At 39.6% G+C, this 13,032-nt stretch overlaps 1 protein-coding gene across 3 annotated transcripts; it reads right to left on the bottom strand.

Moving 5' to 3' along the window:
- Positions 1-269: 269 nt before the first annotated feature.
- hao2 (hydroxyacid oxidase 2) lies at positions 270-12,497 on the bottom strand. Of its 3 annotated transcripts, none has more exons than XM_023337571.1 (8): positions 12,428-12,497; positions 8,419-8,571; positions 6,886-7,037; positions 4,956-5,239; positions 3,715-3,933; positions 1,928-2,086; positions 796-865; positions 270-697 (listed from the first exon to the last, which is right to left on the bottom strand). In XM_023337571.1, the coding sequence occupies exons 1-8, from the start codon at positions 12,442-12,444 to the stop codon at positions 642-644; spliced, it is 1,110 nt and encodes a 369-aa protein (XP_023193339.1). In that variant the 5' UTR covers positions 12,445-12,497; the 3' UTR covers positions 270-641. The 3 variants fall into 3 exon arrangements, with proteins under 3 accessions (XP_023193339.1, XP_023193338.1, XP_023193340.1); XM_023337570.1 differs by having other exon boundaries at positions 3,715-3,936; positions 12,428-12,488; XM_023337572.1 differs by lacking the exon at positions 12,428-12,497 and adding an exon at positions 9,549-9,648 and having other exon boundaries at positions 3,715-3,936.
- Positions 12,498-13,032: the final 535 nt, after the last annotated feature.

The raw sequence follows: 13,032 nt of genomic DNA, 5'->3' as shown, positions 1-13,032 counted from the left end.
TATTTATTTAGGATATTTAACATGTCTTCCAGTTCCAGTGTTTAAATTGATGTTTATTGACATTTGAGAATGTGTCCTTGTATTACCATGCCATTATATTACTTGAAAATGGTTCCAAAACAGCAATATTATCGTTTATCGCGATAACGTCTGGGGCAATTTATCGTCCAGCGAAATTTGTTATCGTGACAGGCCTAAATGAAACTGTATATGTGTCTTAAAACAAAAAAGAAATCAGAAAAATTATATAACAAAAGGGACCCAATGTGTTCATCTCAGCAGATATTTATTCAACCACAAGTACTGGCAGCATTTCTCACAAACATTGCACAGTTTAACCAGGAGAAATGTGTTCGATTTTATGATAAGCGCCCACATCCTTTCCGCCACCAAAGCCAAAAACACTTTCATTAATCGATCGCTCAGTCTTCCAACAACACTCCACTTTCTCACAACATTCTGTCACTCGAACAATGGGGGTGATTACAAGTCGAATTCCAAGCATAGGCTTCCCGTGAACCGTGATTTCCTGGCGCCAGCGGGTTCTGACGTAAACCCGTCCTCGGCGTGTTCGTCGTTACATCTCGGGCTTAAGCTTGGATTCAGGCCAGAATCCTGCTAAAGCGGCGCCGTCGTCGTCGTCAAAGTTTGGAAAACTGAACGAGGCTCCTGTTGATTTCGGCTACGTTTCTGCAACCTGCGTCAGGTCATTCGTGACGGAAAGAAAGGACACCGTGAATGTTGTTATTTCAGCAGTTTCTGTTTGGGCCGCTAAACCTCGAGCATCAGACCGACCTGATAGAGCCATGGAAAGACGGAACTCGTCATTCAGGATCTGAAGAACTTCCCTCACTCCTTCCTCCCCCTGATAAATCACACAAGATATAATTACTGCCTCTCTACCACTGTAACCTGGCTACGGCGGAGCGCTAGAGCCAGACTAAGAAAAGAAATAAATAAATGAAATTACCAGATGAAAGTCATAGTACTACGAGAATAATGTCAAGTGAGAATAAAGTCAAAATAATATGAGAATAGGATCATAATATAACAAGAATAAAGTCATATGAAAATAAAGTTGAATTAATACAAGAATAAAGTCATAACAATATGAGGATAAAGTGGTAATATTAGGAGAATAAAGGCAAAGTTGAAATAATACAAGTATAAAGTTATAAACCCATAATATTACAAGAACACAGTTGTAATATTATGAGGATAAAGTCAAGACTGCTAGAAAAATGTCAGAATATTTTGAGAATCAAGTCAAGATTGCGAGCAAAATGTCACATTTTGAAGAAATAATATTACAACAATAAAGTCGTAACATCATGCGCAGTATTATGAAAACAATGTTGCATGAGAATAAAGTCAAAATAATACGAGAAAAGGGGTCGTAAAATTCCAGAATAAAGTCCCAATACTTCCAGACAGAAGTCATAGTGTTATGAGAATAAAGTCATGACACTAAAGTTGAAATATTACAAGAATAAAGTTGTAATACCCTAATACTCGGTCTCACAGAGGGATAAAACTTCAGGTTACAGTTAAATTATCTAAACCACAGGTCTCAAACTCCAGTCCTCAAGGGCCGCAGTCCTGCAACTTTTAGATGTGCCTCTGCTGCACCACACCTGAATAGAATAATTAGGTCATTAAGGCTCTGGAGAACTGATCTACACAAGGAGGAGGTAATTAAACCATTTCATTCCAGTGTTTTGTACCTGGGGCACATTTAAAAACTGCAGGACAGCGGCCCTTGAGGACTGCCAAGAACAAACATTTTTCATCTTTTGGGCTAAACAAAAGACACGAAAAAAAGAGAAAGAACCCCTGTTGCATTCAAACGTCACGGATCACCGGTTCACCCTAACACACATTTCTAAATAACCAGTCACACACATTCATCCTCCCACGGCTGTTGTACCTTGTATGCCAGGCCCCACACAGCTGGACGGCCGATGAACACACACTTGGCCCCCAAGGCCAGCGCTTTGAGGACGTCGCTTCCTGTCCTGATTCCTCCATCGACGTAAACTTCAATTCTGCCTGCCACCGTCTCCACGATCTCTGCCAGAGCGTCGATCTGTTTGCAAACGACGGGGAAGAAACGTCCGGACAGATATTACCCAACGCTCCACTCACTGATCTGCTGTACTTTACGGTTCAACAATTTCAGTGTGAGGCCTTTTTCGTCACGTCAGGCATCGACATGTTTCTATGTACTTTGCTTCCAAAACTGTATCATTGACAACACATATTACTTAGTGATGTGATGAATCAAGGGTTTTTCCTTTTGAGAATGAAATTCACTGCAAAAGAGTCCGAAGTGGCTGCTGAAGCTCTCTATCCTCTCTATGTCATGTGACATCTGCTCTGTGTGCCAATAATAGTTGATCACGAGGGAGACAATAAAGTTTATGTTGATTGAGGCAAAGTGTTACATGTATGAAATGTAGGTTTTCTGTGAGATGTTGTTGGTACATAACTCACTGGAACTTACAGGAGGTTGAAAGCTAAATCAACAAGTCCTATAAAAACAAAGCAAACATGCTAGCGTTAGCCTAGATTTTTTTTTCCCTCTACAAAATAAAAAACATAAGTAGGAGCAAAGTTTGACTTTATTAAAGACTGCAGATGAATCTTTCAAATGCTTGGAAGGAAATGTCAAATGCATGTGTTTTAAAATAAATGCCTGGTCAGGCTAGTCCCATCTTTGAGCATCGTATTAAAGGGGCAGTATTATGTATTTTCCAGAGATATAGTGTTATTTTGTAGCAGAATCAAGTAACTCCTTTATAAAAATGCAATATATATCAAATATGACTTACAAGAAATTTGACTTTGTAATGCAACGCCTTGGAATTGGGCGTCTGTCTCTTTAAGAAACCCTCAACAACATTTTACCAGCGCTGCTCTGAGAAGTAGCTCCTGTAATGAGCTCAGTAGAGCCGCAGTTGCACCAGATGTTTGCTAATTGCTGCTGGCTAGTCTGAAGGAGCTGAGTGTGGTATGTTTTGATGATGGAATAACATTACAGCATGATGTAAAGCTAAAAAAAAAAGGTTGATTTTACAAGATACGGCCCCTTTAAGGCCTGCCTGCAGACACTTTAATTAGGACAATATATCCATTAAAGTAAAGAAAAAAAACATTACAAACTGAAGTCGTTGGTATGCGATCATGTGCAAATGAAAACATACGAGTGTACTGTTTTATTTTACCATTCTATAAACCTGTCAAGTTATCAAGACTATAAACAGCACTGATGCAAATAATTTCAATATATCATCAGACCAGGAGTTTAAGTTTGGATCAGTACTGAAGACAAAAAAAAAAAAATCTAATCCGGATTTTGGGACATCCATAAATTTATTGAACAAAATGGTTTTAGAAGATCTTAAGCTTTTTAAGTGGGATCTTCAAAAGAATGTAAAAATATATATAATAATACAAAAAGTCGTTTTCTTTAGTTCTGTCAAAACAGTGTTACAAGCCGTCCATTTTCAGTAGGTTTTCTCATTTTATTATAAAATAATATAATTCTCTAAAACAACTGAAGCTGCTCACTCTTCTTTTTAAGCAACTCAGTTCTTTAAATGCTTTACAACAGCAAGAACTAATTGCAGTGACTCCACAATCACATTGTGTGACTCTGTTTACGACAAATTCCTGTTTTAAGGTGAAGTTATGAGAAACGTGTTTAGCATGTACCGACGCCGGGCCGCCGTCCAGCTGCCTCCCCCCGTGGTTGGACACGATGATACCCTGGACGCCGTGCTCCACGGCCACCTCGGCGTCTTCCTTGGTCAGGATGCCCTTGATGATGATGGGGAGGCGGGTGATAGACTGCAGCCAGTGGATGTCCTTCCAGCTGATAGACGGGTCCAAGGTGTTGGCCGGTATCCCGTACTCCTCTGGGACGCTCGTCTCCTGCTTATAGTGCGACAAGTACAGCTCCCGTAAAGGTTCACTCGTCAAAAACCAGCAGTGGTTGATGGGAAACTTTAAACGTCGGGTTAGATTTCAACTTGATTTCTGAGTTGTGTGCATTAGGTTAGGTTATATGAGACTTTGTCAAATAAGCTTTACTTCCTCAAAAGGAAATTATCACCAACGGACAGAAATAAGTAAGAAAAAAAAAATTCTAATTTACCGACTGTGTCTTCTAATATCACATTGGAAACAATTAAAATGGAATCCTTCAAACTATAGTATGCAACTTTTAGAAAAGAAAATGTTTTTTACATATTTGTTGCCACTATGTTGTGAAAGTATAAGACATATAATCTATGAAAAACTCAAGTTCTTCAGCCTTTGTGCTCCCAGTAGAAATACACCACTATACTGTAGAAATACACCACTATACTGTAGAAATACGCCACTATACTGTAGAAATACACTACTTGATCAGAAACAACCAATCAGAGCCAGGAGGAGGGTCGTAGCGCTGGCAATCAAGCTTGTGTATGTGCTCACAGTCTCTCCGTTGCTCTCTGCTATGCTACAGCTTTCCAATGGCAGAGCTCATGCTAATGCTAGTTAACATGGCTACCAATCACATTGGATAAACAGTTTTCCTGAAATGGAAAGTTGTTTATTTCACCACTAGCCCATCTAGCGGCATGTTCACGAGTATGATTGACAGCACTAAGACCCTCCTCCTGGCTCTGATTGGTTGTTTTTGACCAGAAGTGGTGCTTTTCTGCAGATTAAAATTGTAGGATGGGGAGAAAATGGAGGAGCTTGATCTTGTTTTATAGATCATTTCTCTCACACTATGCTGCTACAAAATAAATATGTAAAAAAAATTTTTTATAAATGCTACATGCTGCGGCTTTGGATTGTACAACAGTCCGTCTTGAACCTTCTCCTTTTATCTGCGACTCAACAGCTGTTGCACAGTTTCTAACTCGCCAACTCCTCTCCCCTGCTGTGCCGATCCATTCTCTTACCTGGAAAACTCCCTCAAAGTTCTTGACCTTGAGGTGCGGCGGCAGCCTGAACTGGTTGCGGATGTCGTTGCGGCGCTTTCCCGTGTAGGGCACGTCGACCGTGAGGACCAGGGCCTTGTAGCCGAGCGCCTCCACCCGGTGCACCAGCTGCTCGGACAGCTTCCTCTCCCGGTACACGTAGAGCTGGAACCAGCGGTAGCCGCTGGGCGCCGCCGCAACGATCTCCTCCACTGAGCAGGTGGAGTAGGTGCTGGTGATGTAGCAGGTGTTGAGAGCCTCGGTGGCTGTGTGGGGGGGGAATCATTGGTGTGATCAGTGATGGTGGGACTTCTGTTAAAGTTACAAAGGTTTAATATTCACATTTACAGTGCTTGGGAAAGTAGCACAGTACTGTCTGTTGAAAGGAAAATAAATACTTGGTATTCATGTTTATTTTTACAAATTGAAATTTAGAAAGGGTAACCAGCATTTCTATATCCATAACAACTTAAGTTAAGATAGTGTGTTCACAGGTAATAGAAAAGCCAGGAAGATTGATCATATAACTCCCGTTTTAAAGTCCCAGGCTCAGAGAATAGACTTTAAAATACTTTTGTTAAGTTATTCAGTTATGTATAAGCTAACAAAATACATTAGAGATCTGTTGTCATTGTATCAACTGTACAGACCACTCAGGCCTTCTGGTTCTAATCTGTCCTTCATCCCCACAGCCAAACGTGGAGAATTTAGGATTCAGTTTTTTAAATCTGATCATCACAGACTCAATCCAGTCCGACTGAACTTGAGCCATTCTTCAGAGAAGAATAAGCAAAACTTCAGTCTCTAACTGTCCAAAGCTAAGAGGGAGCAATAAAAACCTGCAGCAAACATTATGTCCCACACGAACAATGACGTTTGTGGTTCTAAAGGGAAAAAATATGTAAAAATTCAAAGGGCATGACTACTTTTGCGAGGTACTGTAGATGAAAAATTATAATTAGGATCAATATTTAGCACCATTGCTTAATAATTCCCCCTCTAACCCTATGAATTATTTTTTGTGGCCATATTAAAGACAGATTGGGGTAGATCGAATATCTGATTGATTCTTTGAATAAATGAATTAATGATTCTTGTGAAGCTGCTGGTTCAGCTTGCAACACTTCCCCCTAGTGTTCGGTTTGAGTACTACCGCTGTTGCTGAATTAAGGATTTCTGCAACAAGCGAACTGGACTTCATTGACTTTTCTACAAAATGCCAACATGTGCTGTCAGTTGGTGCGATATAAATAAACTGAACTGAAGTGAGTCGAACAGAGAGTAATACAAACACAAGTCGGACACTTTTCCCCCCCCCCGCCCCCACCTGAAATCCTAAGAATTGAACACGGATGAAAAGAGATTAAATATATATATAACTAAACAGACTAAACACATTTCACTACATAAGGCAGCTGTGTTCACAAATAGTTTCCCAGATTTTCTCAATGAGCGTTTCGCTGAATAGTCTCCCGTTCGGTATCTATCAAAGCGATTCGGTCCGGCCTCAGCAATGTTGTGGTTTGGCGTCTGCATGAGCCCTGTCCGAGCTCTTATGCTTTCTATTCAGATGTGTGTTTTCTGCATCAGCGGCGTGATTTAGGATCATTGTCATTCGGGATAAGGAAGACATTGACTATTTTACTCTCATTAGCTGGTGTTTTATAGCGTTAGTAAATCTTCCAGTGCATAATCGAGTTCATGTTTTAGTCATTTCTCCTCCGAGATCCTCCAAATCTGTGGCCAAAATGCAACTTCAATTTACGACGGAGTATCTGATGTACAGAGCAAAAAAATTAAGTAGAAATAAAAAAAGCATTACAAAGACTTTCTATGGAGGTAAAAGTTGAAGACATCAAAAGGAGGATAAAACGTTCGCTCATTACGACACACAGAGACGAACGTGACTCACCGCGAGCTGTAGCCACCTCGCCTTCATGCCAGGCCAGGCAGTGGAAGGCCGTCGGCGCAATGCCGACGGGGAAGCTTATTTCTGTCCCCTGCACCGTGGTGCGCGTGTCACTTACTGACACGTCCCGGAGGATGCGAGGCCTCAAACGGATCCTGGAGGACAGACATGAATAATTCAGTGGGATTGATTGGTTCTCTATGAAGGAAACCTCTTCAAGGAGGCTTGGAAGGCCCTGATGTTACAGTGGTACATGACAATGTGTGAACAGAAAAATGACTTCTTTTGGAGAGAAAAATGGGGCGGAAAATCCATACAATACTGTTAAAAAGTCTGAAATCAAACCTTTTTAACCATAGTGTTTACAGACGTGGACAAAACTGTTGGTAGTCCTCTGTGGATGATTTAAAAATCCACAACGGTCACTGAAACACCTAGAAAAGACTAAAGTAATTATGATAAAATTTACTGAAGTTTATCTATTATTACTGAAATTAACCAATGAAAATCATTGGTCAAATGTGCTTCAACAGAATTATATACATTTAAAAAAAAACTAATGAAACAGGCCTAGACAAATATAACGATACTTCTAAAAGTATTGGGACAATACCAATACTTTTACTGGTGATGTTCCAATAAAAGTATTGCAAGACAGAGTAATCACCTTGCAATCGGAAGATTGTCGGTCCCTCTTGTTGATGAGCTCTGATTTAAATCCAGTTAAACATCTGTGCCTTTCCCCCCCAACTTGCCTACTGATCTATGTATAAATTCGTGTGCATTTGCCCTAACAAGTTGACAGTTTCACCTCTAGAATGATGATCACACGGAGATCATCCACTTATACAAGATTATATTTTTTAGGGTTAACGAGTCCAGGAGAGAGACCCAGGCATACCCCAGGTTATCAAGCCAGAACCTTTTCAAAGTCAACATACAGTCCCTTCAACAAAAAAATCCAGAGATCTCCATCCAGTGGGGCTGGAAAACTTTCAAACTGTGGAGACCAGGAGGTATCCTGATGCCAGACCACCTTTTTCCAGACACTGCGAGTCTCTGGAAGAATCTCTTGGTAGCCAGTTTTATCCGCATTCTCGTTTTTTCATGTATGATCCAAATGTCTCAATCGTAGGTAGACTGTTAATTTGAGAGCTTTATTTTTGGACTCAGCTCTTTCCTCACGACATCAGATTTTGACTCAAGTCATATGATAGGAAAAACAAAATCACGATTCCTTGTTCCACAGGGAAAGCAACTTCCAAAAAAGTTCCTCTGTCCTAACAGTGGGTCTGGCTAAAATGTAGCAACAGGTTAATTATTATACAACTTCACCTTAACAGAGACTGCTCAGAGAAGTCAAAGATGCGTCAAAACAGCACAAAGTCCACGTAAAAACGAGTCTCTAAATGGTCAACAACTCAATATTAAAACTAGTAAGAGATGTACCCCCACACAGATTTTAAATATTGCATCAATGTAAATAAGTAAATAAGCCAAAAGCTGTGCGTACATGACGCGTTATGTCCAGCGTACCTTTTGTAAGCCAGCAGATTGTCGTCTCTGGTGCAGCATTCATCCGCTCCGGCTGCGTAATAATCCCAGGTGGCCTTTGAAAGATGCTCCTTTGCGTACTCCTCAAAGTCCGTTAGGCATACCATGGCCATCTCTGCACAACGAACTCCTTCTCTGAATGAGAAAAACACCAGACAGACAACGTCGCGAAATACACACCAATGAGGCGTAACATTACGATCAGGGGTCTTCTGCTGTGTTACCCCATGAAGCTCAGATGTGTACTTCATACATCGTTCTGTCAGAACCGGCAGTAACATAACTTGTTTACTTGCTGTTGGGTCGGACGATGTGGCACACTCTTTGCTCTCCCATCAGTAAGCCTTGCCACTGGTCCGTCGCACAATAGCTTAAGTCTTTGGAATTGGGCTGAATTGTCTAGTCGTCACAATCTGATTCTGTGTTGAACTCGCTCAAATCATTTTCTACCTATCGCATTAACTCTGACAACACAATATTCAACTGAGATTTCACTTTAAATCAGGGCTAAAAAAATACCACCTGTTCAGAGTTGCCTTTGAACTATGATAGATGGAACATTGTCCAACATCTTTGACGTGTGTTGATGATTTTGATGTTGGCGTTTGTCAAACTGTAATGTTTGTCACTGGTTTCTCAATTGTTGACTTTATGTTGTTTTTAGAACTTTTTATTTGTGTGCTTTTATGATGTACAAACTTTGAACTGGCTTGTTGCTTAAATGTGCTACACAAGTAAACTTAACTGACTGATTGATTGATTAACATATCCCACCCATTGACAGGTATGTGATGATGATGAAGAGATAATTTGTTCATTTCACCAGATGTAGTCATAATCAGTGCATGCTATTTACTGTACAATTAGTACAATCATTTCAACGAAAAACGGTCTTAAACAGATTTTGCATGCAAAAATACAACTCTGTATGATCGCTGTTTATTTTTCGCAGTTGACCTGATCAACACGATCCTTTGTGTTGCGAATTTCTATCTGATTAAGCCAATATATTCATCTCAGGGGACATTGTTTGAGTATAAAGGCTGAACAATGCATGTTAAGTCTGATTAAAAAAAGGCAAGATGTACAAATAAAACTACAGCGAAACTTACCGCAAATGAGCAATATAACCAAAAATCCTCCCTCTTGCCCCACACGGCGCCCACGAAGGACTGACGTTGCAACATCCCGGTTTAGACCGAAGCTCCCCGTCAACCAGCGAGTGCAGCTCAGTCAATCAATAACTGGCCCCGCTGGCCTTCCGCCTTCCCTTTGACGTGTGAGCAACACACAGCTTCAATTTGAGCCTCCCGTGCCTTTGTTTGCCAGTCCGCGTTACGTTTGGCTCATTCAGGGTGAACTTTCACAGAGGAGCAGTGAAACCCGCTGGGAGAGAAAAGCCACATGGGCGCCCGGGCGCCACCGCCGCTTGTACCGTGTTTACACAAACTAGAAATGTGCTGATGGGGACAAGAGGTGTCCGAAACCCGGCGGCCAGCTGCCGGGTGGAGGCAAACGTTGTTTGTGGTGGTGATGGTGGTGAGTTAGAAATGAATTTTTTTTTAAAAATTACAAAAATAAAATTCTGCTGAAGCCAAAGCTTCACTTGCTAACAAGCTAGCACCGCAGAGAAGCTAGCTGTACCAGGAAGTTGGAAAAGGAGACTAAAACTTAATTTTATTTATAAAAAATAGTAGTCAAAAACTCATATTTTTTTCCCACGTTTTATGTTGGCTATTCTAGAGTGGTTACAGAGTGAAGAAATGAATCTGTTTTAAAGTATATTTTAAATGTGCTGCATGTTTCTGAAATTCATGTTTCATTGCATCAACTGCGGGAATTGTTAAAGGCGTGGTATTTATAGAAAGACAGATGGGATATTTAAAATATATTTTAAGATATATTCTAGGATATATGAGAAGTCTATTGTAAAGTTATAAGTATACTTAAAGTACCACAAGTTTATGCTTTAATTCAACCAAATTAAAGCATAAATACATAAACAAAAATTATTATTGTATTTTTGTATGTTACCTACATATGCTTTTGACACATAATAAAATTGTTTCAATAAATGACCCTCTTCATATATAAATGTTTAAAGTATTTATAAGGTGTTATGGAAATAGCTTTAATGTATTTAGAATATATCTTATTTTTAATACAAGTTCAAACACTATAAATTTGTTGGAAATAACATCAAAATGTATCATTGTAGAATGAAATAAGCACAAAAAACTCAAATACATTTAAATTATACTTCATGAACATGAAGTCCTTCCATTTTAGCACAGAATGGTAAAGTCAATTCACTTTAAATTGAATGTTAATCATATTTGAATTCAACTAAAATTAACTAAGTAATTTCTTTCAAAATGGCACTCAGAAAATTTCTGTTACAAAAATGTTGTAAATATAGCTACAATTCTAGATCTTAGTACACTTAAGTATATTCTTTTCTCCTGTGTAGTGAACATACTAAGAATGTTTAGGTATATATGCTAAATTGCCTATAAACCATTAAATTCAGGTTTTGCAACCGCAACATGACCACACGTGTATAAAATCCAGTCCATAAAGATTTTATCCCAATTGTAGGTGATATTACTACAACCTGGAAGCAATTTGGAGCAACTTCAACTCCGAGCGGGGGTCACCAGATGACGAGGTCTTTCTGCACAGTCAATGGTTACAGTCCTCCAAACGTCTTGTAACCTTCAGATTAGCTCAACAGCAGTGCTTAGAAAGCATCATGGAATGACTATCATAGTGTTACATGAGACAATAGCAACGCAAATTGTTAGATAAAAAGGTATAAACCCATTTCTGTTGGACTCTAGGACATTGGAGACATGTTGTCCGGAGGGACAAATCTGGCAGCCCAACGAACGAGTTTTGCGGTTGCCCGGACAACAACACCTGCCTGATTGCATCGTGTAAAGTTTTGGTAAAAAGGGCGAGGCGTTATTTTTCTGATTCAGGCTTTGCGCTGCTCTAGTTCCAAAAAAACTAAAGGCTTCATCGTGCCAAGAGATTTTGACTTGACTTGACTTACCCGATTGAGTCCTGACCGCATCTTATAGGACTCTATCAGAGTGGAGATTATTAACCGAGCCAACTCAACTAGCATCAGTGTCTGAACATATTGAGTGTGTGTTTTTATACTGTGTGGTCATGTTGTGGTTGCAAAACCTAAATTTAATGGTTCATAGGCAATTTAGCGTATATGCCTAAACATTCTTAGTATGTTCACTACACAGGAGAAAAGAATATACTTAAGAATATACTTAATTAAGCCCACTCCTAAACCTTGATCAAAGTATTCCCACAGAACAGCTATAGCTCCGAAGGGTGGGCCGACTTTACGACAAACCCTACGGATTAACCATGGGACACAATTGTGTGTGAATGTAGATGACTTGATACCTTTGGGACTATTTTAAAAGTTGGGAAATTTTCGCCACCGTTATATTGGCTTATTTATCAACGAGTCCTATAGAATGTAAGCATGTGAGTAAAATAAGAAAGAAGAATAAATTTAACCATGGACGCGCTGAGTTTCTCTGCAACTTTTTCAATGGTTTGCTTCCATTAAAAAAATATATATATATTAGTATTCTACTATCTATTTATTACCATTTGCCCTGATTTTTTACTCAAATTAGCTTAAAGACATAGCTAAATGATTTGAATAGCAGATGCCGAATTATACTTGCTGTCAAAAAATTTAACATGTCAAACAACCGTTTTTTTGTTTGTTTTTTAAACATGAGACGAGTTTGAACTTGACAAGAAACTTTAGTTGGACAAAACTAAAATGTTATTTGCTTATTAAAACTATAAAGAAACACTCGGGACAAACCACACATACAGTCCACATTTTTAAAAAGCAATTTGTTACATAAAAAATATGACTCTGGGCCCTGCCGACACATCAGTATTTTATCATGCAGCAGGTAGAGAGCTTGTAGTTTTGGTGCGCCTTACTCACTGATGACAGCTGCACATCCTCTCTTAGCAGAACTCCTTTCCTCCTGCCAGACTCGTAACATGTGTACCACCTGCAGCAAGCACAGAAAGCACATTGGTTATTCTTGACATATCTAAAGCTTTGTCTCTCAAAAATAATCCTGCTTTTCCTGTTAGCGCAAACCCAGGACGATTACATAGAAAGTTTGCACGGCAAAACTGCTGGGTTAATTCCCCTCACCCCCATCTAAATCAGGGGTTTATGTTGTTTTGGAAAGACATTCCAACCAAACACTGATCCAGAAACTATGACCAAGTGTTTGGTTAGAGAAGAGACTAGAATGAGCCTCAGGATGAAATAAGAAATGCTAAAAATGATGCATTATAACGATGTTCACAAAGATGCCATTAGCTGTAAGTAGCTAGCACAAGCTAGTGCTAGCTACTATATTCAACATTGACACATTGACCACAGTCCTTGTTAGTCTAAATGTTAAACATGAGTCACTTTTAACCCATTTGAAGTTGTTGTGTTAAATCAACCCAGGCTTAGACGAGTCACTGATGCAGGATCTAGCTTAAAAAACCCAACAATTTCCAGTGTATCTGTGGTACAGAAAAGCCAGG

Source organism: Xiphophorus maculatus, chromosome 7 (assembly GCF_002775205.1).
Source record: "Xiphophorus maculatus strain JP 163 A chromosome 7, X_maculatus-5.0-male, whole genome shotgun sequence".
NCBI lineage: Eukaryota > Metazoa > Chordata > Actinopteri > Cyprinodontiformes > Poeciliidae > Xiphophorus > Xiphophorus maculatus.
The sequence above is the reverse complement of the archived record's forward strand: the minus strand, read 5'-3'. Positions and strand labels throughout refer to the sequence as shown.

Coding starts and splice junctions, on each gene's coding strand:
- hao2 (XM_023337570.1), bottom strand. Junction 5,240..6,885: donor CGAGGTGGCTACAGCTCGCG/GTGAGTCACGTT, acceptor CCCCCCACACAG/CCACCGAGGCTCTCAACACC. Junction 3,937..4,955: donor ACTTTGAGGGAGTTTTCCAG/GTAAGAGAATGG, acceptor TCGCACTATAAG/CAGGAGACGAGCGTCCCAGA.